The 23847-nt window shown below is 35.6% G+C and overlaps 3 protein-coding genes across 7 annotated transcripts; 1 reads left to right on the top strand and 2 right to left on the bottom strand.

The window, feature by feature from the left end:
- Positions 1-4: 4 nt before the first annotated feature.
- On the bottom strand, positions 5-15186 carry LOC123005504 (tyrosine-protein phosphatase 10D). 5 transcript variants are annotated; one of them, XM_044399289.1, is made up of 15 exons: positions 14873-15186; positions 8627-8870; positions 8293-8577; positions 7877-8246; positions 6891-7078; positions 6307-6843; positions 5707-6258; positions 5376-5654; positions 4342-5325; positions 3711-4129; positions 3402-3659; positions 3206-3354; positions 2917-3152; positions 2701-2860; positions 5-398 (listed from the first exon to the last, which is right to left on the bottom strand). In XM_044399289.1, the coding sequence occupies exons 1-14, from the start codon at positions 14921-14923 to the stop codon at positions 2739-2741; spliced, it is 4674 nt and encodes a 1557-aa protein (XP_044255224.1). In that variant the 5' UTR covers positions 14924-15186; the 3' UTR covers positions 5-398; positions 2701-2738. The 5 variants fall into 5 exon arrangements, with proteins under 5 accessions (XP_044255224.1, XP_044255223.1, XP_044255225.1 ...); XM_044399288.1 differs by having other exon boundaries at positions 2743-2860; XM_044399290.1 differs by having other exon boundaries at positions 2701-2806.
- An 82-nt stretch (positions 15187-15268) lies between these two features.
- On the bottom strand, positions 15269-17426 carry LOC123005002 (alkylated DNA repair protein alkB homolog 8). Its single transcript, XM_044398588.1, has 3 exons — positions 17023-17426; positions 15908-16975; positions 15269-15856 (listed from the first exon to the last, which is right to left on the bottom strand). The coding sequence occupies exons 1-3, from the start codon at positions 17125-17127 to the stop codon at positions 15293-15295; spliced, it is 1737 nt and encodes a 578-aa protein (XP_044254523.1). The 5' UTR covers positions 17128-17426; the 3' UTR covers positions 15269-15292.
- On the top strand, positions 16646-21615 carry LOC123005003 (protein atonal homolog 7-like). The gene is made up of 3 exons (XM_044398589.1): positions 16646-18279; positions 21368-21467; positions 21517-21615. The coding sequence occupies exons 1-3, from the start codon at positions 18026-18028 to the stop codon at positions 21580-21582; spliced, it is 420 nt and encodes a 139-aa protein (XP_044254524.1). The 5' UTR covers positions 16646-18025; the 3' UTR covers positions 21583-21615.
- Positions 21616-23847: the final 2232 nt, after the last annotated feature.

The raw sequence follows: 23847 nt of genomic DNA, 5'->3' as shown, positions 1-23847 counted from the left end.
GGAATAAATGGAATAAAATATTTATTTTGATTTTTAAGTACAAAGCGGGTTAATTAACGCCAAGTGGGTAATTTATCTTTTTTATATAAAATTATACTAAAACCGAATCGTTATATCACAGAACGGTATTTTTCTCTAACTAATTTATATGAAAAAAGTACGGGCGATTAATGAAGTGTCAAGGAATGATATTTGCCAGACTTGTCACGAAATACTGCGTCTCTGACTGTAAAGAATAGCGGAAATACTGTACAATTAGTAAATATAATATCAATTCTATAGTCGATTACATAATAAAATATATGTAACAAAAGTCTAATAGTTTCTATAAAACACTTTATTGCTTCTTGCCTATCTTCGTTTTTATCACATCCCAGACTCTGCAATGCCTTCGTCATCTGTGCAAAAAACAAAACACAATTACAAAATCGAAATAAAGGGGAACAGTCATCTTTTATTATTTTTCCCCAGCAAGAAAAAAGAACCTGTTGAATATAATCGATCGCATGCTTTGACTAACTCCACGGAAACACGAAACTACCGGAAATAAATTAAATTACGCAAATTATTATAGATCTAATGCAAGGACGAAGAACAGTTGGAAAATTTATTTCCTTTAAAGAAAAGAAAAAGTGATGAGAATTAACGCAAATTATCTACACATCAAACACTACAAAATCACGTTTGGTCTTCTAGAAAAAATAAATAAAAATCTGAATTTTTTGCTTCTTGAATTCGTTAGCTGAACGTTTCTCAATAAATTCTTTGTGTATACAATGAAACACTTAAAATATTACGAAGCCGTAGAAGAGTCACAATTTAACTTAACTTATTTTTGCATCCTTTTCCACGTTTTTTTAGATGTAATTCAATTTTATTAAACACGGTCTAAAAATGTAAATTTACTATTGCCTTTTTCGAATGCTTGAGTAGGCACATTCAGTCAGAAACACAATTTTTTCACAAAATTTCGTTAAGAACAAACCAAAATTCAACAAAATAGGCCAAAAAGGATGTTATTTTTGTCTTTTTCTAGTGTTTCAGCACGGTTTTTTGAGATAGAAACAAAAAAATCTAAAATCCTTTTAAATTGCTTAAAATTTTTAGCTCGTTTCGTTCCACTTTCATCGTTTTTGAACCAAAGGCTCTTTTATTTTGCAAAATATTGTCCAAACACGCATAAAAATCACAAAAAATATAGTCAAAAATAAGCCGAAAAACCACAATGTGGCCAAAGTAAATATTTTTTAAGCATCTTATTGCACTAAAATCTCAGGTTTTGCAAGCTAATTTTCGATAAAGCAAACCAAAAAAAGTCAACAAATTAAGACGAAAGTTATATTATTTTTACATTTCTCGGGCATTTTAGCACTCGATTATATCGCAAAATTTTGTAAAAACACGCTGACAAATCATAGAATTAGCCCGAAAATGATGTCATAACACAGGACGACAAAAAAAGTCCTGTCGTGACAACTTGACAAATTATATACACACAATTATACACACACTTTGATTTAAATGAATTTAAAATACTTTACCTTTAACAAATCATTACTCAATAACTATTATGCCGATTTCCTTCAAATAAAGACCATTCTAAAGGGATGAACTTTCCCTTTAGAATGATATGCAATTTGAAATTGAATATTGGCAAACTTTTCTTCGAACAGTGTTCAAGAATTTCGAAGTAATCTAAAAAAAAAACCCTACGAGTATTTTTTTTCTTTATCGCCATCGTGTAGAGCATCTTTTTATTAGTAAGAATCCAAATTTTTAAAATAATATACAAAGTAGTTTTCAAGATATTTCAAGGTATTTTATTGCGCCATATAGGATCTTACTTAAAATTGTATTTTTATAAAAGTATTTGTTTTAAGACTCTTCTTTTGCTTAAAAATGGTTAATTGCACCTTATTTGTTCTAATTAAAATAAACAAAAACTGTTTGTTTACTTAAAGCAAATAAAGAGCGTACTACACCTGCGTACTATAAAGCAAATAAAGAGTTTTTTTGTTGTAAAAATGACCACTGATCATTGAGCAAAGAGGATCTAGAAATTTAAGACACGAGCCTTAAACATAAGGGCAAATCTTTTTCAAATCAAATCACTTTCCATTCAGATTTCGACCTGTTCACTTTGTTCTAGCTTTCTTTTTTGAAAATGTTCTTAGCAAATGCTCTCTCATCACTTTCGAGTGTGAGTAAGCCACCTGATTTATTTTGTTGATACATTCTACGATTAGCTTGTAGGTAGTAGTTTTTGTGATAACAGTTGCACACGAAGCAACTGATTTTTTGCATTCAACATCACTCGAAAGTGATGAGAAAGCATTTGCTGAGAACATTTTCAAAAAAGAAAGCTAGAACAAAGTGAACAGGTCGAAATCTGAATGGAAAGTGATTTGATTTAAGCGGATTTTTAAGCTGAAAACATCATTTTTTCGTAAAATTTCGCCATACCAAGTCAAAAATCATTAAACTGTAAAAAATATTTTTATTATATTTTTACCTAACTTTTAGGCTTTAACCACTCAGTATAACGTAGTCTTGTAATCTGGTGAAAATAGTGTGACCCTCCTACGCTTTCGTAGATTATATCATATGCTGGGGTGATGAAATAAAAAACAGTAAAGAAAGAATCTGGCTACTATTCTACAAGTCGTGCAACCCTTCATGCTTAGTAAAAAATCATGTTACCGGCTAAAGCGTTAAATGCAGCCAGATGTACGGTTAATCTACCTTTGTTTCTCCCCCGTGCCTAAAGAAGGCCCAACAGTAGCGCCGTTTCCACCAACACCTTTGCCTGAACCACAGAATAGCAGCTTTTTACATCGACTAAACAAGTGTGTTACCATTTCTGCATACACACCAAGTTCGAGATTGCGAAACTTTCAACAACCCACTACCACTTACCTTCAAATCCTTGATTTTCGTGGATTTCACGCGGCGACCCTGACAGTTCTTTCCCCTCCAACACCGCCAAAAGACACTGATGGATACAAATATATTGCTGTTCGGTTTGCACCATCCACACGCGCTCTTTACGCATCGCGTAGACGATCCCGAAGATGTCAACGTAGTCCGAAACGAGGATTTGTTGGAGGATGCGGTCGAGGCAAATAAAAGTGCCCGAACGGCCAACTCCAGCACTGAAACAACCACCAATCAATTTGCGTTTGTGTTTGATTAAAAGTGCAAATACCTGCAGTGGACCACAATGGGGCGCTGGTCTGACCCCACTCTCTCCCGGAACGCCCGCACGAAGCGTACGAGAGTATGAGGGGGGTTGGGGACCCCGAAATCGGGCCACGTGGTGAAATGGAAATGCCGGATGACCCTCTGTTGGTCACCCTGGGGAAAAAACAATGACAATTGTCCGAATTTTGGGGGCAACTCACCCGACACACCATAAACTCGGATATGTTCCAGTCTGGGTACCGAGTTTCGTTTAAAATTTGCACTGAAATGTCCCCGTAATACACTGGCATGGATTCGTAGGGCCAGTAATGGTCGCATTTTTCGCGCCCCTTTTCCACACAACGGGTCAACATGATGATAGCCCGCGAGTTGGACTCCCATACCATGCGCCAGAAGTCGTCACGAGTGGAGTGCAACGGGCCTTGGGTCACGATAAACTCGCGGGGGGAGTTATACCCCTAAAACATTTTTTTTTAATTTTTGGAGATGTGAGTCGGGAACTGTATTACCGGCACATAATTCGCGTTGATGTAGTCCGAGCCTTCTTCATCGTCCACTGGTTGCAACTTGAACCTGGAATGGTCGTATGGGAGAATGTTGGTGAAGCGGTTTTTGGGCCTGTTGCAAGGCAAGTCGGCGAAAGTCGCCGGTTGGTCTCGCCCCACGTGTTTCAGTTCTTCGAACTCTTCACTGAACCGAAAGTCCGAATCGGCCGACATTAGTCGGTAGTGGTTGGCGAAACTGTCGATTCGCACTGGCCGACTTGTCTCAATAACCGAATCCGGGAGCGACATGTTGTCGTTTGTTCGCGTGTCTGTGGCTTTACGAGCCGATCTTCGTCGTCTGATGTAGATAATAACCAAGAAGAGGACACCGAAGAGGATCAGCGGAATCAAAACCCCGAGTATGATACCCGTGTTCTCTTGATCTGAAACGCACAACACTATTAATAACTTGGCACTTGTCGAAATTCTATTTTTAAGGCATTTTAAACCCGAACTGAGCACACTTAATAACCATCGATTATTTCTATTTTCGCTCGGATCAATTCAAGAAACTTACTAAAATCCATCCTTGGGTGCGCCAACAAATCGATACAACATAAAAATATTTACTCTTTATCTCTGATTAAAAACCTACCTGTCTGAATCGGAAAACTGTACCCGGTATCGGTGAACTTATCAGGCGCTGTAAAAGCTCGGATTTTCACCCGATAAGTCGAGCCGCTTTTCAGGGCCCCGTTGCAGTACCCCACTTGGCGTATGTCGCAACTTTCGGCCCCTATAGTAAAATCCTCGACCGAACTGTTAAAGAACGGATAATAGGGCTCGGAAACTTGGTACGGGGGCCACACCGAGTACGCTTGAACGTCCCTCCAACTCGGCATCTCCAACCCCGAGGCATTCTTCGAATAATCTTCAGCGACTATAATCGCATATGTGGTAACAGGCCCGTTCACATCACTGAAATAGTTCTTCCTGAAACGGATTTGGATCGTGGTGGAGCTTCGTCGGACCTCAGTTGGGACAGCTCTCGAATTGGGCACCGGGGGTTCCCGAATCGGCATTTTCTGCTTCCAAATCCTCTCCGGGCCAAACCCGACTTTCGTCTCGCCTTGAATCCGAAACACGTATGTTTTTCCGGGCAACAACTGCCGGATTTTCCCCTTGAATTCATTCGGTTTGAAATCAAGCGATTGGGTATTCGACGAGCCTTCAAGCCCGTAAGTTATGGTAAACTTGCGGATGACTCCGTTTTGTTCAGTCGGAGGGAGCGACCACTCAAAGGAAATGCTACTAGGTTGTATATCGAAAGGTTCAAATCGCTCCACTCGACCCGGAACCGACTCCTTGGTCGTGAAAATGGCCGAAACGGGGCTAGACTGTCGCAAAATGCTCGATTCGGTACCACTCCGCACCATCACAGTGAAAGTGTAGTTGCGATGAGGCTTCAACTCCGTGATGGTGATGGTGTTTTGTAACGTCAAGTTGTGGATGAGGGTGTTCTCGAATGTGAGGTATTGGACTTCGAAGGCGTTGAATTCGCCCCGAGGGGAGGCCCAAGAGAGAGTGATTTCGGTGTCGGAGACTGAAGTTGCATTGATGCCAGTGATGGGTTCAGGATCTGCAAAAGTAGGAGAGTTAACAATTACAGGAAACTGTAATTGGACTTACAAAGTCTGTCTTGGCGTTGCAAGGGCTGACTTTCAACCCCCTGACTGACTGTCCAAACTGTAATATTGTATAGTCGGCCTGGAATTAAACCGGTGAAGGTAACAAATCGGTCTGTATCATTCCAGGCTTTTTCCTGATCCGGTATGTTACTATCGGACAAGGAAAATCGGTAAAAATCGAATTTGGACGAAGTCGGGGGAGTCGGTGTATATCTCAAACTGATGGTGTCTGTCGACTGTTGATTGGTCACAACCACGACTTCTGATTGGATTAAAGGCACTGAAAAATAAATGACAATCACCGGAAATAACACAATTGATGGTTGGTTTACTTGTCCTGATTGTCAACACCGTCTTGTCACTTTCTAGACCATTCGAAATCGCTTTGATATCAAACGTGTACTCAACTCCTGGCATCAAATCACTGACGAGTAACCTAACGGGTCCGGTGCCATTCTCATTCTGGCTCACATTCCGGGAGTAGATCTCGGACTCGTTCCCGGATTCCCACCACCGGACAACATAAGTTTCAACTCTTCCTTCCGGTCGTGGCCACTCCAGAGTGACATTATTCGAATCGACCAATCGTGCGATATTCGACGCTGGATTCGGTCGTACTGTATGATTCATTTGTTGTGGTTCGTTGCTTTCCAAACCGTAACTAACTGTATTAACTTGGATCGTGTACCGTTCGCCGGGAGTCATGTCGGTAACTTCGGCCTCTGTATTTTGAACAGGCGGTAATCGCACCCAATTTCGATTGGTGTCTGTTCGGTAGCGTATGGCATACTCGGAGATGAGCGAGTCGCTCGGCGCCACCCATTGGACCAACACGGACGTGGTGGTGGTTTTCTCGATTGTCATGTTTTTGGGCGGACGAGGGACTAAACAGTTTTGTTAAAATCGGTAGTTCCCACAGGGAAATTACTTACAAACTGGTTGGAAGTACTCATGAGGTTCGCTCTTCAAGCCGTGCGAAATTGCAAACACTTTGATTAGGTAGCCAGCGCCTGGGTAGAGATTCGTGAGGATGATCCTCGAGTCATGGGTGGTTCTGATTATCTTGTCGTTGGTGTCGTTTCGGACGCAGTGCAATTCGTATTTGTCTTGACGCGAATTCACGTCGCTCTTCCAGCTTATGTTGAGACCATCGATCATGGGACGGAGGTCCTCGATGATGGGCGCGCTTGGCTGCGTTACCACATAGAGGTAACTCTCATTCGACTCCATGTCTTTAGAGAGCGCTTGGACGATGAGAGAGTAGTTGCGACCAGGGAGCAGCGTATCCAGAGTGATTTTCGTTTTATTGTTCGTTTTTATGTTGTTACTATCGCCGGTTGAACTCTCCACTTCGTGATACGACACCAAGTAGTTGTCCTGGAAGCTGCGAGGATTCGGACTCCAGGATATGTTAACAATCCCGTTTTTAATATCACTTTCGGCGTGTAAATGCATCACAGGGAGAGGTTCTAAAATGGTACGTTACTGGAAATTCGGAAAAATCCTTCAGACTCACTTAAAGTCACTTCAGCCGTAGCAGGCCATGAGGAAACTTTCCCAGAGACAGTTTTCACAGTCACACTGTAGGTCTTCCCCGGATCTAAGTTCTCACTGAACTCGTAAAAAGTCGGATCATCTCGCATTTTGGTAATCTGTTGCTTGCTTTTCGTCGTTCCAACAAACACATGGTACTTGTCAAACTCACTAAAATGAAAGCTTTTCACCCAAAAAAAAAAGCAAAAATAGCCAAGCCAAACACACAACTTTTTACCTTACAAGTCAAAAATACAGTTCGGTTTTGACACTTTTCGGACTAACCTTTTTCCGTTAAGCTCAAAATTTACCACTTTGCTAAACCGAAATAATTTTTTTTTATTTTTTACAATTCCGCCTCAATTGAAATTTTGTTACAAAAACTACAAATTAGTCAAACTTTTTTCGATTTATTACGAGGGGACGTTAACTCTGGAATTAGTTGCGCAAATTTTTGGAATTTAATTAAAATTACTGGAATTTTTGTGAATTACTAGAAGTATTTGTGAATTAGATTCTGGAATTACTGGAATTCTTTTTGGAATTATCGGAGATAATTTTCTTTTGAAAATTACGTTGAATTTCTTAAAACTATCGGCATTAATTTGGAATTACAGGAATTATTTTAGAATTACGCAAACTAAGATGAAATTAAGTTGGAATTACAGGAATAATTAATTTGAAATTGTAGGGATTAATCTTGTGAATTTCTGTAATTTTTTTGGAATTTCTTAAAACTAAAGGAATTAATTTGGAATTACAGAAATTATTTTCGAATTACGAAAAATTGAGTTAGAATTACAGGAAATAGTTTGGAATTATGTGAATTAATCGAAAAGTTTTTCACCAAAAAAAAAAAACAACAAAAACACTCAAACCAAACAACTTTTTACCTTACAATTGCGTGTTTTTTATGAATGCTACAACCAGTCAAAAATTCAGTTCGGTTTTGACACTTTTTGGACTTACCTTTTTCCGTTGGGCTCCTCCCAATGGACTTCAAACGAATACGAGGTGATTAGTCTAAATGTAATTTTCGAGGGCCTTAAAGGGACAGTTCTGTATTGAGCAGTGGTGGGTGCGGAAATCTCATCTTCTGACATCGTTTGGACCGAAATATTGTAAGCCCGACCTGGCACCAAGCCCTTGAATGCTGCTTGAGCCGGTCCTGGAGGCTCGCCCTCTTTCTCCACGTAGAGTATACTGTCATTGGCATCGGGAGGGTCAATTGAGACTTTATAATGTGTGTAGATGGCAGCCGGGTATGGGGGCTGCCATAAAACAAGAAGAGTTGTCTCATTCCGAAACCACACGATGAATTTCCCCGGAGTGTTCGGTTCTGTGTTAAAAAGTCAATTACGGTTCTAGACAACAAATTTACTTACTAGTCGTGAAATTTCGCGATGTATAAGCTGCACTTTCTTTATTTTCAAATACTGTGAAAGCCTGGACTTGGTAAGTGGCCCCCGGTGTCAGTTCTTTGAGGAGATAGGAGTTATTTTCTACGTTGTCGACGGTGAGGGTTTGAGGTTTGGCCTCTGGTACGTTGTTGAGACAGTTGATTTTGAGTTTGAAGCTCGAGTAGCTCCCTTGTGTCGGAGGGCTCCATGAAATCACTGCAGATTTCCCACTCCGGACACTAACCGAGAGGTTTGAAGGCGGGTCAGGTACTGGAAAAATATCAGTTAGGTTTAACCGACTTGAGTTTCGGGTTACAACCAGTCGTAAAATTAGCAGTCCATGTGAGAGTATTGTGAGTGGAGTTGGAGTAATAGAGCCAGAAGTCGTACTTGGTCCCGGGTAACGCTTGAGAGAACTTGATGACGTCTTGGATGTCTTTCGAGGCAATTGTGGTGTTTGGGGCGGGGTGTCCGAAAGGAGGGTAGTAATCCAGTCTGTAAATCACCCCTTCTTGGCCCAGATTGCCCGGAATGTGGATGACAAGTTCCGCTGCTTGCCCCGGCTGCAAAACAATGAATTAATTTCACGCATAGATTTCGACGCATCTCATGTCGTTTTCATGCACTTCTTAATAATAGAGCGTGAAATATGGAAGAGTTTTAATGCGGAACCTTGTTTTGGCCCACTTTTCTTCACGGTTATGTAAGCTTCAGCCGCTAATTGCTTCTAAATTGGAGGTAGGAACGATGCTAAAAGGGGGTTCAAGGAGATATCGGATAAGGTCACAAGCTTTGCGTACTATTTTTCTTCATACAGGGAGTCCCATTAATAGTGTAGGTATAATAAAAAAATACAACTCATTAAATTTCGTGTTCACATAAGTTGCAATTTCAATATTATTTAGTTAATTACAAAATATAAAAATTGCGTTGTCCTGTTAATTTGCACTTGTTCAATTTCTAACTAAATCGTATATTTTATACAATATGTGTTAATCCATACGTTATTTAGTAATTTTTTACTAAAAACGAATTCAATGACCAACATTGGATTTGTTTTCTTATCACTGAGATATAGGCTTTTCTTTTTAGAAAAGAGAAATCTATATAATTAACAGTTTTAGAATAATTTTATTGTTAAAGACTTGCAGTTAACTGTGTTCTTAAAAAAGGGTGTAAAAAGTTTATTGACACAAAAATTATTGAAGATATTTTTTTCATCATCCTGTAAAAATAAAAAAATTAGTTATTTTAGCCGTTTTCTTTAACAAAATTTGTTAGTTAATAACACAGATAAACGATTTTAAAGTCTTTTCTTCTTCACTTCGTTAACTTCGCAAATAAAATTTTTCAGCTTCTTTTGCATTTATGAAAATTTGTTTTTTTAAGTTGGTGTAGTACCTAAATATTACAAATATTTAGATCATCCTGAATAATTTTGTTTCATTTTAATAACAAAATTGGTATTTTGACCAAAAATTTGTGATTGTGGTCAGTTTCAAATCATAGTTTCATACAAATAAGGATTTTTTGAGTTAATTTAACTCTTTTCTTTAAGCAAATTTAATTGTTAATAACACTGATTACCCGTTTCTTCCTTGATTTTTTTATCACAGATCAAAATTCTTACCAACAAAATTTTCAATTAAAGTTTGTTTCTTCTAAAGTTTTCTTTTCTTCTTCACCTCATTTTTTTTACAAAATGGTAACTTAGGCTTTTGTCCAGCACTAAATGCAATTTTTTATAGATTTTTAAAACTAAAATTCTTGCAAATTAAATTCTTCAGCATATTTTACATGAATAGTTTTTTTTTAAATCGTGTTTCTGTATATACTCGTATATTATGTTCTTCAGTTGAGTTTACACAAGAGGAAAAAAATTATCAATGATTTTTCGCCAAAACTGCAAAAAGACATTTTTTGCTTAACCTGAGACGAGCAAATCTGTAATTAAAACTTTATAATTCTGACTCAGTGGAAAAAATCTCATTTTTCTAAATCGTATATTTTATATAAATAAAGCTTTTTGGGTTATTGTAGCCCTTTTCTTTAATTAAATGAATTAATTTAAGCACGGATTACTCGTTTTTCTCTCATGGACAAAATAATTTCTTGTAAACAAAATTTTCAATTAAAGGTTTGTTTTATAAATTCATCTCGTTTTTCAGAAAATAGGGAAACATGGTCAAGTTAAGTATAATTTGTTCAAGATTAATTGCACTTTTGTACCAACTTTCAAAAATAAATTTTTTGCAGTCTAAATTTTTCACCTTATTTTTCATGAAAAGAACCTTACAGATAAAGTCATTGTAAATCAGTTTTTATTTTATTTTTCAGTTATAAAATAGGTAGATACCTTCATGTCAATTTGTGATTCTTGTAAATTATTTTAACTCTTTATTAAATTTATAACGTTTCCCAAACATTTTCGATCGCGGACAAGTATTTTTTGTAAAACTTTTATTATTTTTTAAAGTACTAATTTTAGTTTTTGGGAAATGAATTGGTAAAAAACAAGCTGTTTTATTTTAATGGGCTTTAGTAAACTCAACAAATTTTAAATTTCAATATACAGGGTGCCCCAGCGAGTTGAAAAATGTTTAAATGTTAAAATTAAAAAAAATATATTTAGGACATTGATAGATACTAATCTAGTCCATTGCCTAAAATTATTTTCAACTATACAGCGTGTCTATTTGTCTATGTCAAGCTGAGACATCCTGTATATTTAAATATTTTTAATAGTTTAATTTAAGATTTTCCTTTTGGACGAAATGCGTCAACATGTTCAACATTGGTTGAATTCCCTACTGAAATAAACTTAGTACTTTGGGTGTATTCTAAAATGTAGGTACTTGCATAATTCTTGAAGCTTGTATTTTTATGGATTATTTTACTTGAGGAGATTTTTTTTTTCAAAATGTGTCATCAAAATTTCTTGATTTTGCCATCACAAAAATTAACTAATAAATAAATTCACTTTTTTCCCCTTTTCACTAAATGGGGGAAAACCGTATGTTTCATACTTCGCCTAAATTCGAATTTGGTTCATATGTATTTTTAAAACTTCTAATATAATTCTTTAAAATGCAAATCCCCAAGTAATTTTACAGTTTTCCACAACTTCTCTTTCAAACATCATTAAATTTTAAATCATTTGGAAGTTTGGGTTGTTTAGGTGGGAAAAAGGTATTGTAAAAAGTGCAATAATACTGCATTGTAATTGTATTGTAACTGTATTGTAATAATGCAATAATACTGCAGGAAAGACGACTACCACACTTTTTTCTTGTAGAGAGAAATTACACTAGTTTTGAGATTTTATAATTTTACAATAGTTGCGTACTACGTATTCGTTTGCTGTCTCCTGCATAATATGGAAGTGTCTAAAATGGGAGAACCATAAATCCAATTGTGTCCACGTTTCGTCAATTATAATTTATTTATTGAGTATTAAATTAAATTAATTGTCATCAAGCTACGCCCATATGTGGTATAGATTAAGTATTGTTTGAATAGTGTGTATATTCGTTGTTATAACTTTCTTTGATAATATCTAGGCGAAGCAATCTAAAACCATTTAAATCGGTCACGACAAATCCGGACACACCTAGCGCGTGCATGTTTTACATTTAAAATCGTTGAAAACGTGAATTTTAAATAAGAAATAATCCGAAGATTGAATTAATTCGTCCTTGGCGATGATAATTGTAATTAAATTAAAATCTTAAAAAACGAAACTAATTTCGGCGAAGCGGTAACTTCATGGCCGTTTACCTCTCTTAATTATAAATTAAAATGAATTTTTGAAAAGGAAGAGTTGTTTCTCGCCGAACGGAAATTTCGGTTATAAATTCTAATAATACGAAATTCAGCATCACATGCGGAACCGAATTATTAATCCTCTCATTTCGCTCTGGATGTGTGCCAGAAGGGGATGATTATCCGGTGATGTCGGTCCCCTTTTTGTATATTTAAAACGTATTTAGGTCGATTATGGAAAGCTTAAAAATAAAACAAACTCTCTGCCACACATGGACACATGCGACTATCGATCCCGACGCTTTCCAGACGTCGGATTAATCAAAAGATGAGATGAGGGGAAGAAGGCTCGCATGCAAATGCACTTCCGGTTGAAAAGCGACAGCTTTTCACCTTTACCTTCGACGCTCGCTATTAGAAAGTCGGAATTGCACAATTTTTGCTCATGAATGGAGGATTTTCGACGAGGACGATGATGGGATAATCGATTTATTTCCTTGGGGGAAAATCCGGTCGGGCTTGCAAAATCGACATGAATATTCACATTTTGCTACTTACTCAAGTTCTTATACGGTTTTGAAACAAGGAAGAGAATGGAAATTTTCTTCTTTTTCGGTTTTTACTGAACTGTGCTCAAAACCTCTTTCGTTCAGAGTAAAAGGTAGGAATTGAAATAAACGACTTGAAGCAAATTTTTATTTAGTTCTAGTGGTCATTAGGAAACTTCCTTCTGCAAATAAGTGACAGTAGGGTAAACAAATTAAGGCGCTTTGATGACTTTCTAGGGTTTTGAGTGTCGAAATCGATTAAAATTTCACCTTTGCAAAGAATCGGAAATTTTCTTAAAATCCTCAATGAGAAATTCCTTTTTTATGCATCATTTTATATCAGAATCAGAGGTTTCCATTACACATTTAGAATATCGAATTCAAGGGAATAATCAACATTTGCCACTTTACAAACGGATTTTTTATTTATTTTTTTACAATTATTTATTTTTTTACAATTCCGCGTCAATTGAAATTTTGTTACAAAAACTACAACTTTTTTGACTTATTACGAGGGGTCGGCCGTTAACTCTGGAATTAGTTGTACAAATTTTTGGAATTTAATCGAAATTCCTTGGAATTATTGTCTTTGGATTACGATGAATTGAAATTACTGGAATTTTTATGAATTACTGAAAGTATTTGTGAATTAGGTTCTGGAATTCTTTTTGCAATTATCGGAGATAATTTCTTTTGAAAATTACGTTGAATTAAAAACCACCGAAATTAATTTGGAATAATTATTTGAAATGAAAACAATGAATGATGTTGAATTTCTTAGAACTATACGAATTAATTAAGAATTACAGGAATTATTTTGGAATTACGAAAGTTAAGTTGGAATTATTCTGAAATTACATTCATGAATTAATCTGAAAACAACGGAATTACGATGGATTATTGGAATTACAGGAATTTAGGTACATTTTTTTGAAATTACTGGAATTACTTGTGTGAATTTCTGTAATTTTTTTAAGTATTACTAGATTTTTTTGGAATTATCGGAGACAATTTCTTTCCTAAACTACGTTCAATTTCTTAGAACTAAAGGAATTATTTTGGAATTACAGAAATTATTTCGGAATTACGGAAATTAAGTTGGAATTACAGGAAATATATGAATTAATCTGAAAACAATGGAATTATGATGGATTATTGGAATCACTGGAATTTCGGTGAATTTTCTTGGAATTGGATTAATTGTACACATTTTTTTCAAGTTAATGGCCCCTTAACTTCATTATTTTCAAAATTATGCAGTGGGTTTATCTAAAAATCAATTATTTCATTTAAATTTTAGTGGGAAATCCTCATTGGATTAGTTCTTTTGATTTTTTATTTAATAACGTGCCTCATTTCGCTTTATCTTCTCCTTTTCCATCCGATGTACAACTTTGACCTTTTCAATTTTGATGTCTCATGATTCGCCCACATTGGGTTAAACTGAATTATCTAACGGCCCCAACCCACAATAATAAAACCAAATTTTATTTATTCGTTAATTGCGCCAACAATCAAATTAAAACCGGCGCAATTATATTAAACGCGAAATTTTCAAAACAAAGCTTTGTGTTTATTTGTGAAGAGTGAAACTTGATTTCCGTTCCAGTTATTTCCGCATTTTTTAATATTAATACCACCGAAAAACTATACCAAATTCTCCAAACCTTGACGGTTTTATTTCATGCGAATAATTATCAAAAGCGGCGTTTATCGCTACAAGTAATTAGAAACAAATAGTTTTTTAACGAGTTTTGCGCTCTAAATTCTAATGTCATTTGAATTGATGTGAATTTCTTGGCTTGTCGCCAATAATTCCGTTATCTTTAGAACCACCTGTAACACTTCGGTGGGTGGTCCCCCGATAAGAAAGCTCTTTGAGTGTGGTTTTGACGGTGATGTCATTTATTGGCACGAAAACCGTCTCGAAAATAAATAAAAATTCTTTTTGTTGGTAAACAAAACCAAATGGAAAGTTCGTCGAAGGCCGAAGTACGCAGAATGGCAAACCGAGACAATTGGCACACTTACATAATGCATAATTAATAATAAATTTAAATACACCTCGCGAAAAATCGACTTTCTTCTCGTTATTTAAACAAAAAGTCGCCTTTATTACGTGAACAGCTCCGGCTTGGGCCGCATATGCTTTGTTTTTTCACTGCTAATCGAGAACCGTGGAACCAGGACGTCGCAACATGTGTCAAACAGAGGAAACGCCAAACAATAAAAGAAGCGACAATAGAACCACGTACCTTGATTGACCCTAATAAAGCTGCACCAAGCAAAAAAACGACACTGGTCATGGCAATAACAACAACAAACAAACAAACAAAAACATAAAAACACACACAAAAAATAATTTAAATAACAATAGAGAAGAGACAGGTACGGTGGATTCAAATCGGGGCGACGCGCGGGACACGATGCATAATTATGTCCGTTATGGGGGCTATATCAAATGAGATGCATCCGTGAAGCAATTACACGACACGCAAACACGTTAACACTCTTCTACGCCATTATTGCATCTGACAATAGCCCGAAACGAGGAAACTTTCAAAGAAGACCTCGCCAAGGAGTAGAGAGCAGCACCTGCGAGCCAGCGTGACAACAAACAGCAACAGGTGGGGGCTAACAACACCGACCTATAGGCAACCCACAATGACCCAACTTTATTTCTTCACAAACTCTACACAATAATTCCCTTGATCATAATAACTTTTCACAATAGAAACATTCTCAATTTTTTTACATAATTTCTCAAGCTCCCCCTCTTCAAAAACGTGATAAAACCGCAAAAAAGTCCTCGATTTCTCCTCCCCTTTCAACTTCCAAGGCACCAAAACATCACTGTGAGCGAAATTAGCCCTGTTGGTGTGCACCGGTAAAGTCACACCTTCCCCAACACAAACTTCCTCCGTGGTAACACTCCCGACAACTTCCTTTTTTCGAGTTTTCCGGTCTTGTTTCATGTAAGTTGACTTTTCGTCGTTTTTGATTTGTTGTTTCGCCCAAACGTAGATAAGGGCTTCGCCCCCCACCCGGAGCACCCGGGCTATTTCCTTGAGGGCTTTCAAGCGGCGTTCGGGGGTTGACAAGTGGTGGATTACCGCAATACTAATAACAGCATCAGCTGAGGAGTCTTTGAGGGGGAGGTTGAGGCAATTTCCGGTGAAGACCTCAAAACCAAGGTCCTTGCACAAGTCGTTGAGTTTGAAACTGCGATCGGTTCCCAACTACACAAACAGAAATTTTGAGGATTTTAAATCATTTGATTTGAAAATTACCTCCACGATGTGGCTGTTGTGGCCAAAATACTTGCCGTTGCCGCACCCCACGTCTAACAAAACAGCCCCCATTGGGAGTTTTTGCACAAAATTGAGGACATTTGGCCACGGGGTGTGTCTAGTTTCGCTGAAATGGGGGGCAATCTCCTCATAAACCCCATGGACGTGTTGATTTTCCAACTTATGGGCTAATAAATCGCTCTTGATTTTAGTATTATGAGAATCGCATTGAAGTTTGTATTTGCAATCACAGCCCCCTTTTCTGACTTTCCTGAAGGTGAAAGAGACCCTAATTCCGCGTTTGAAACTGCAACAACCCTCTTGGTTGTTGTAGAAATCATAAGTTCGGGGTACAATCCCATGCGTCCATTCGTACCGACTCTCCCCTGACATTACCAGCAGAGAGCGTCGGGGTAAAAGGACACAAATCGTTTCGTCCTTTTTGAATTCCATCACAACGTCGGAATTGAGACTTAAAGACAGAATGGGGTCTTCGAAAGCGCTGTGGGTGTCTATATGCGAGGGAATCCCCTGTCCTGGCTTGTAACGATTGATTGTTAATTGGTCGGGGCGGAAGTCAAAAGGAAGACGCCCCCATAAAAAATCGCACTCTTGCGGAATTCCCTCTTTTAACGGCTTATCTTTATCGACATTGTTAATATCGTATCGAAACTCATAACCGTAGTGTTTCACTTGTCTGTGTTTCATATTTCCACCATCCTCAAACTGACACAAAGACAACAATTTCGCCTCCTCCTCCTCACTAACAAAACACTCAATTATTGTCAAACCCGGCGGGTGGCGCCCCCAAACTTTTTCCTCCGGTATCTCCGGAAAAGCCTCAACGAAACTCAAAAAAATCGGCTTTCCGTCTTGCGCTATATTCAGATTACCGTTAACAACCTCAAATGCCGCTGAGGCACTTGAGATGTCTTTGTAACTCAGAAATGCGCATGATTTTCCCGGAATTAGTAAAATGCGATCAAGGGGGCCATATTTCTGGAAGTGTTCTACGATTGTTTCCTCAGTTAAGCCATTAATTTGGCCGGTATTGCAAATTGCAAGGTTCTAAAAAATTGAGGTTAAGTAATTATTTTTTCGACGTTATTGTTTACCCGAGTGGGGTTCTCGGAACAGGTGACCCCAGTTTCCTTACTAACTGTGTGTTGGTGTTTTCGTAGTTTTCTAATGAGCTTTTTGCGAGAATTGTTGGATTCCATTTTTGGAGCAAAGTGAGGTTAAGGTGTATTAAAATTTCAAGGATCTTGCCCTAACATATTATAGTAATACTGATAAAATTTTAAAGATTGTCCTGTGTTAAATCACAATATCTTTATCTTATTGATGTGTTTTATTTATTATTAATTAAATATTTAAGCATGGTTTGGGTTTTGCAATGCTATTAGCACTAGTGTTTTCTTGGTTGCATACGTTCAATTTTAAATTGTTAATTATAACAAAAAAGGAATTTTGTTTATAACGATTTTTTTTAATATGGAAAACTTTTTTTAGCACAAAAATTTTTTTAGCACCAATTCCTCAACCATTTACTACCCTTTTTGTGGTTTTGTGTTGAGTTTATTAACTCTGACTGTTGATCATTTGAATTAATTGCTATTCAAGAAGGTGGTACTTGCCCGCATAACATTTAACTAATTCAGAGTTATTTACATTTATTTTAACAATCTAATATGTAGATACGTGTCTACATTTCTATTTATACACATCGCTTTTGATTTTTTTTGTATTGAAAATTGGAGAATAACAGCCCCCCAATTACGTAAAGGTGGCAACAGGCTGGAAATTAATAACCCCCTTGTAAACGGCCATTTATAAGCAATCTGCGTGGGGCACCGCCGAAGCAAAATCATCTGCCTCGGCACCTAATCAAGTTAATTATCCAGGTGGTCTTGGGCTATTGTTACCTCTGACCGATCTTCGGCTCATCTGCCCGATTTTGGCGACGCCGTGACCAGCTGAACGTAAAAAAGTGATGATTCTAGAACTCCGCCCTGGCCAGGTGTATGCGGGTGAACGCTACTGATAGTGTAATAATGATAGAATCAAGGGTTAGTACCATCGTGGCTAAGACACGCGAAAGCACGCGAAAGATGAACAATGTCAGCCCCGGCGACAGCCCCCGTATCATCTTGCATGTATTCACAGTGGATGATCAACGAAAAATATCAGGTTACGGCGCCGGAGGAAGACAAAAGGACTAAGGAAGACACGAAGAGATATAAACACGTGCCCCATAAGGACAAACCGGCGCAAGTTGTCGCCAAGAGGAACGCCAGGGAACGACGGAGGGTGCAAGCGGTCAACACGGCCTTTGCGAGGCTGAGGAAGGCGGTCCCGTTGGAGAATGCAAGGTTAACAAAAACATTGACTAAATAAAACGTTTAAAAGATGAAAAAAATATTTTTTTATTCATTTGGGTTCCCAAAAAGGGGGGAACTTTCCGGTCAAATTAAAATTTTTGTTTTTTCTGATTATACCCATCATTTTTAAATACACTTTTCTGTTTTCAATTTTTCACATTTTTTCGAAATTTTGGTGGATTTTGGTTTTCCGGAACTGTCGCCTCTTATGTTTGGTACCACTGGAAATATTTTTTTATTTTTTCTCTTTTAAAAAAATTATCGTTTCCCTGAGAGAAAATCATTAATATAGACCAAAAATTGCCAATTTTTTATCTGTCGACAAATCAAAAACTAGCCGGAGTTTTCCGGTTTTTTTTTTCCAATCGATTTGTCGGAACGTTTTACGAGCGTATAATTCAAAACATTGTTATCCTAAAAATTCGTTTCGTCGACAAAAAATTTAAAACGAGAAAATGTTTTACGAGCCGGAATCGCAAGGATTAAAAAAATATAAATTTGCTTGAAATTTTTATCGTTTTATAGATTTTTTGCGATAACTCTTTTGGTTTTGTCGTAATCGCCGTTTGAAAGTAAAAAAAATTATTTTGAGTTCAAGATTGTTCAATTTTTTCAAAACATTAAAAAACTGCCGGAATCTGCATATAATTATCTATTAAACACTGAAAACTGAAGTCGACGAGAGTTATAGTTTTCACTAAGGACGCGTTTAAAGTTTTTCATTTTTGGACTTTTTACAATTAAAAAAATTATAGTTTTTGGTATTCAAGCCGAAATTTTCCGGGTTTTTTTGACACCAATCGATTTGTTAGAACGTTCTACGTATGTGCACCCCAAGACATTGTTTTTCTTGAAATTCAAATTCGTTTCGTCGTAATTGACAAAAATTTAAATGTAAATGTTTTACGAAGCGGAGTCGGTGTGCAGCTTTTTCAAAAATTAAATTTTCTTAAAATCTACATCATTTTATAGATTTTTTAACGCTGATTAAGATAGTGTTTGATTTTTTGCGATAACTCTTTTAATTTTGCCGTAATCGCGGTTGAAAATGAAAAAAATACAATTTTGAGAACATTGTTCAAATTTTTAAAACTTTAAACGGAAATTTTACTAAAAAGTGCCGTAAAACTAGAACCGATGAGAGTTCTAGTTTTGACCAGAGAAGCGTTTAAAGTTTTCCGACTTTTCAAAATTAAAAAGATAACTTTTTGGTATTCGGAATTTTCCGTTGTCTTTTTTGACACATTGTTTTTATAGAGTTTTTAACGCTACTTCCGATAGTGTTTGATTTTTTGCCATAACTGTTCTAGTTTCGCCGTAATCGTCGTTTGAAAGAAAAAAAATTATTTTGTATTTCAAGTTTTCCTCAAAAATTGTAAATATCTCAAGGCAATTTAAAAAACTGCGAAATCTGTACATAATTTTATATTGAAAAGTGAAAACTGGAGTCGACAGAAATTATAGTTTCGACTAGAGACGTGTTTAAAGTTTTTCGACTTTTTAAAATTAAATAAAAAAAAATATAATTAAAAAAACTCGAAAACAATCAGTCCCAGAACTAAACGGTTTTCGTAGTCAGATTCCTCGGACAATTTTACATAACAGGATACCATTGTTCCGGGCGGTTTCGGTCGATTTCCAAGCGCCCAGAAAATCCAGAACAAAGTTCTTGAAAACTACTCGTCGTGACTAAAATATTAAATCCCGGGAGTAGTAAGCAGGAATCCAAAAAACAATCCACAAATTAGTCCATTTCGCTATCTACAGTATGTTCCCGGATTGAATTTACAAGAGGAAAACATTTTTTATCTTTGATTTTAGGCCAAAACTGCAAAGAAAAAACATTTTTTGCTTCACCTGAAATGAGCAAATCTGTACTTAAAACTTCATTATTCTGATTCAGTGAAAAGAAAAGTTAATTTTTCTCTTGATTTTGGACTTTTTCTCTGCTTTTTAAATCCTATCACATTGGCGATTTTAATTATTTGACAACTATACAGGGTGCGCCAGAACCCGCGCCCCAAAGAAAATTTTCTAGTAAGGTAAGATACCAGGAACATGAAAAAAATGTTTAAAAAATTCTATCTGTCAAAAAATTTTTACATTTATTTTTTGACATTTGACATTTTTTTTTATATCTATTTAATGATACTGATGATTTTGTATATGTTTTTTTACAATTATTTAGTAAATAGACAAAAATTTTGCCAACAGAGTTACAACTTAGGATACAGCTTCCTATTCTATTTTAATAGCCTATAGCAAAAAAACTTGGAAAATTATTTTTACAACAGAAATAAATAGAGTCAAAGTGCAAAATTTAAACTCTCATAACTTCGAAATTTTTATAGATAAAATAATTTTTTTAACATATTTTCCGTCTTCCTGGTATCTTACCTTATATGGCATTTTTCTCTAGGGCGCGAGTTCTGGCGCACCCTATATGTCACTTTGACAAATAATTTATTAATTAAATAATGATAGTTCTTGTTAAAAATGACTTTGGTTTTTACCTTAAAGCTGTTTCTTTGAGTTGCTGTTTATTAAAATTATGTTTTTCACAAACATTTTTGTTATTTAACTTGTGTAAATTCATTTGTCAAAGTGACAGCATTGTCAAAATAATAAAACTGCCAATGTGATGGGACTTAAAAATCAGAGAAAAATTATTCCAAAATCAAGAGAAAAAATTAACTTTTCTTTCTACTGAGTTAGAATAATGAAGTTTTAATTACAGATTTGCTGTTTTCAATCAAGTAAAGCAAAAACTTTTTTTCCTTTGTAGTTTTGGCGTAAAATCAAAGATCATTTTTGTTTCCTCTTGTAATCTCAATCCGGGGACATACTGTATAAAAAAATTCATTTCCTTTACTTAAAACAATGAATTGTAGATTAAAAAAAAGGAAATTTATTTATTCTCCCTTCTCCCAGATTTCCCAAAAAAAAACGGTTGTATCGGTCTTTCTTTGGAGAAAAAAACGTTTTTGCATTTTTCTGGTGTTGGCTTCAAGTTTTAAATCGCTCGGTCTAGTTGTGAAAGAAAATTGAGTGAAACTTGATCGCTGTATGATTTTTCTAGGGGAAAGAGGGTCAGTAAAGTGAAGACGCTGCAACAGGCCATCGAGTACATCCAAGCCTTGGTCCAATTACTGGAACAAGACCGGAACTACCACGTGATTGTAAGCAATCTCTGATGTAATTATACCAATTTCACATTAACAATTCCAGTCCCACTACTACTCCCACAAGTTCGACGAGGATTTCTTCAATTATAATTTTTCCGATGAGTTATGAATGCCTTATCAATAATGATTGTCTCTAGTCAAATAAAATTAAGCAAATAAAATCGTAATTTTTTCCACGAGTGCATTTCAAGCAGTGAGGGCACCCACATCGACCTTGCCTCCAATTCGCTTTTATCATTCCAATTGCGTATCCCTTGTTATTCCTCCTGGGGAAAAATGATTTATTTCGCAAAATAAATATTAATTGGCATGCGGTGATTAAAGCACGTTTTTTGTACAGCATGTGTAAAGGTGCGGTGTTAATGCCTCTTTTGGATATCTTCACGTACCAAAGGACATCACTCGCACTCTGGCAAGGACGTGCATTTAATCACTTATTACAGTTGGGAGTATTTATTATTATCAACAGTCGATGTACATACACGTAAGGAATGTTTACATCCTGTTTGGTAGCTTCGGACAAAGCGACCTTAATCAATATTCATAATTAACGGCGATTTGTGGCTTGACCGCAACGGTGACAAGCGCGAAAAGGGAGGCTGCCAGGCGGGGGCGCCGCACGCCTTCACCGAAATTATAAGGTCGATAACCCTAATTAAACAAAAATCGGGCTTTTAAAGCATTTTTGGGAACCGAAATAAAAAGAAGTTGAGAAAGTGTAGTTATAGCTTGTATTCCAAAATTATATAAAAGAGAAATAATAATTTTATTGTTAGCCAAGCGATTAATTTTAATTAAAAATCTCAATAGTTTTTCCACAAACAAGCGAAAAATCATCCATTTTTTTCAAAATATTAACTCGAAATTTTAAACTCTAATTTTAGTTTCGAATTTTGGAAGTCTGATACAATAGCCGATAATTTAAATACAAATTTAAGTCTGAGGTTTAACAAAATTTCAAATTTTAAGTCGGAATTCTAAAAACTAATCTGTGACGTTGGAACATACCTAATTGAAAAATATTGTTTTTGATTTTGCTGGATGCAAACAAAAAATTCGACTTTAATTACAAATTAAATTCCGTCTTTGAAAAACAAAGTTTAAATTCTGGGATTTCAAGGGTTAAAAAATTTGAATGTAAACGTTGCACGTTGAATAAATTTTTTATGAAATTGTGGTTTTTAAATCATTTTGGAGAACTCATAATTATAAATAAATTTAAAAAAATGTTGAAAAAAAGTGTAGTTGTGTAGTTATAGCTTGAAGTTCAAAATTTTATAAAAGATAAACAATAAATATAAAATAATTTCAAATTTTATTGCAAGTCAGTCGATTAATTTTAATTAAAAATGTCAATAGTTTCACTAATTTTTAAAGCGCAATATTGGCGTCCACAAGCCATCAAAAATCATACCATTTTTTTACTTTCCTTAGTGAACTAGGAATTTTAAGATAAATTTAAAATTTAAATTCGAAATTATGAAAATTTTTAATTTTGGAAGTTTTATACAAAATTCTTCTAACTGAAAATCGAACAAAAGTTAGTCCTTAAACTTTCAAATTTCAAGACGGAATTTCAAAAACTAATTTGTGACCTTGGTTTTTTTTCGATTTTGCTAGATACAAACAAGTAATTCGACTAATAAAAGAAAAAAAAATATATATTTTAAGAGTTAAATAAATCAGGATCATAAACGTTCACTGCATATAAAATGTAAATTTAGTAACTCTAATTTCATGTTTGAAAGTCAGTTTCAGATTTTCAACATTATGAATTTTTTATTTTGACTTTAAGGTAAGTTGAGATGAATATTTCTCAGGGAGGCCACAAATTTCGGAAATGTTAAAATTTTAATAGCTAGAAGGTTTTGAATTTATTAGTTTGAACTTAAAACTCGATGTTTTTATGCGAAAGTACAAAAAACAACGTTTTGTTTAATACGTTTTTTTTATAAATAAAATGTTTTAGTAGATTTAGTTTACATTTGTTATTGTTTTGATGCTGAACGATTTAATATTGAACGATTTTAGCATTTTATTGTTTTGGAAGTGAATGACATTAACTTGCAAATTTTAGTGGAAAAAACTTTTTTGAAAAATTGACGTCCTAACATCCTTTCGAATAAACTAAAATTTAAACGATTTTATTTCTTAATTTTTTTACTTTCGCAATATGTAATTTGTTCTACATTTGTTTGTATTTATTTTCTTGTTATTTAAAAATCTGCTTGCAAAGTTCTATTGTATCTTTAAAAAAATATCTTGAAATTTGAAGTACCTACCTAAATCGAAGAATGCGATAACCCAATATAGCAATAGGATATAAAATTATATCAAATTTTCTAATACATAATTCTATGATTTTTTAATATTC

This window comes from Tribolium madens, unplaced genomic scaffold (assembly GCF_015345945.1).
Source record: "Tribolium madens isolate multiple individuals breed KSU strain unplaced genomic scaffold, Tmad_KSU_1.1 Scaffold_20;HRSCAF=117;Tcas5.2_LG4, whole genome shotgun sequence".
NCBI lineage: Eukaryota > Metazoa > Arthropoda > Insecta > Coleoptera > Tenebrionidae > Tribolium > Tribolium madens.
Note: the sequence above shows the minus strand (reverse complement) of the source record. Positions and strands in the feature narration are given on the sequence as shown.

Coding starts and splice junctions, on each gene's coding strand:
- LOC123005504 (XM_044399289.1), bottom strand. CDS start 14,923: ATGACCAGTGTCGTTTTTTTGCTTGGTGCAGCTTTATTAGGGTCAATC. Junction 3,355..3,401: donor CCGAGTTTATGGTGTGTCGG/GTGAGTTGCCCC, acceptor TTTTTTCCCCAG/GGTGACCAACAGAGGGTCAT. Junction 2,861..2,916: donor CGAAAATCAAGGATTTGAAG/GTAAGTGGTAGT, acceptor GTGTGTATGCAG/AAATGGTAACACACTTGTTT.
- LOC123005003 (XM_044398589.1), top strand. CDS start 18,026: ATGTCAGCCCCGGCGACAGCCCCCGTATCATCTTGCATGTATTCACAG. Junction 18,280..21,367: donor GTCCCGTTGGAGAATGCAAG/GTTAACAAAAAC, acceptor TGATTTTTCTAG/GGGAAAGAGGGTCAGTAAAG. Junction 21,468..21,516: donor ACCGGAACTACCACGTGATT/GTAAGCAATCTC, acceptor TAACAATTCCAG/TCCCACTACTACTCCCACAA.
- LOC123005002 (XM_044398588.1), bottom strand. CDS start 17,127: ATGGAATCCAACAATTCTCGCAAAAAGCTCATTAGAAAACTACGAAAA. Junction 16,976..17,022: donor GTTCCGAGAACCCCACTCGG/GTAAACAATAAC, acceptor TCAATTTTTTAG/AACCTTGCAATTTGCAATAC. Junction 15,857..15,907: donor ACAACAGCCACATCGTGGAG/GTAATTTTCAAA, acceptor CTGTTTGTGTAG/TTGGGAACCGATCGCAGTTT.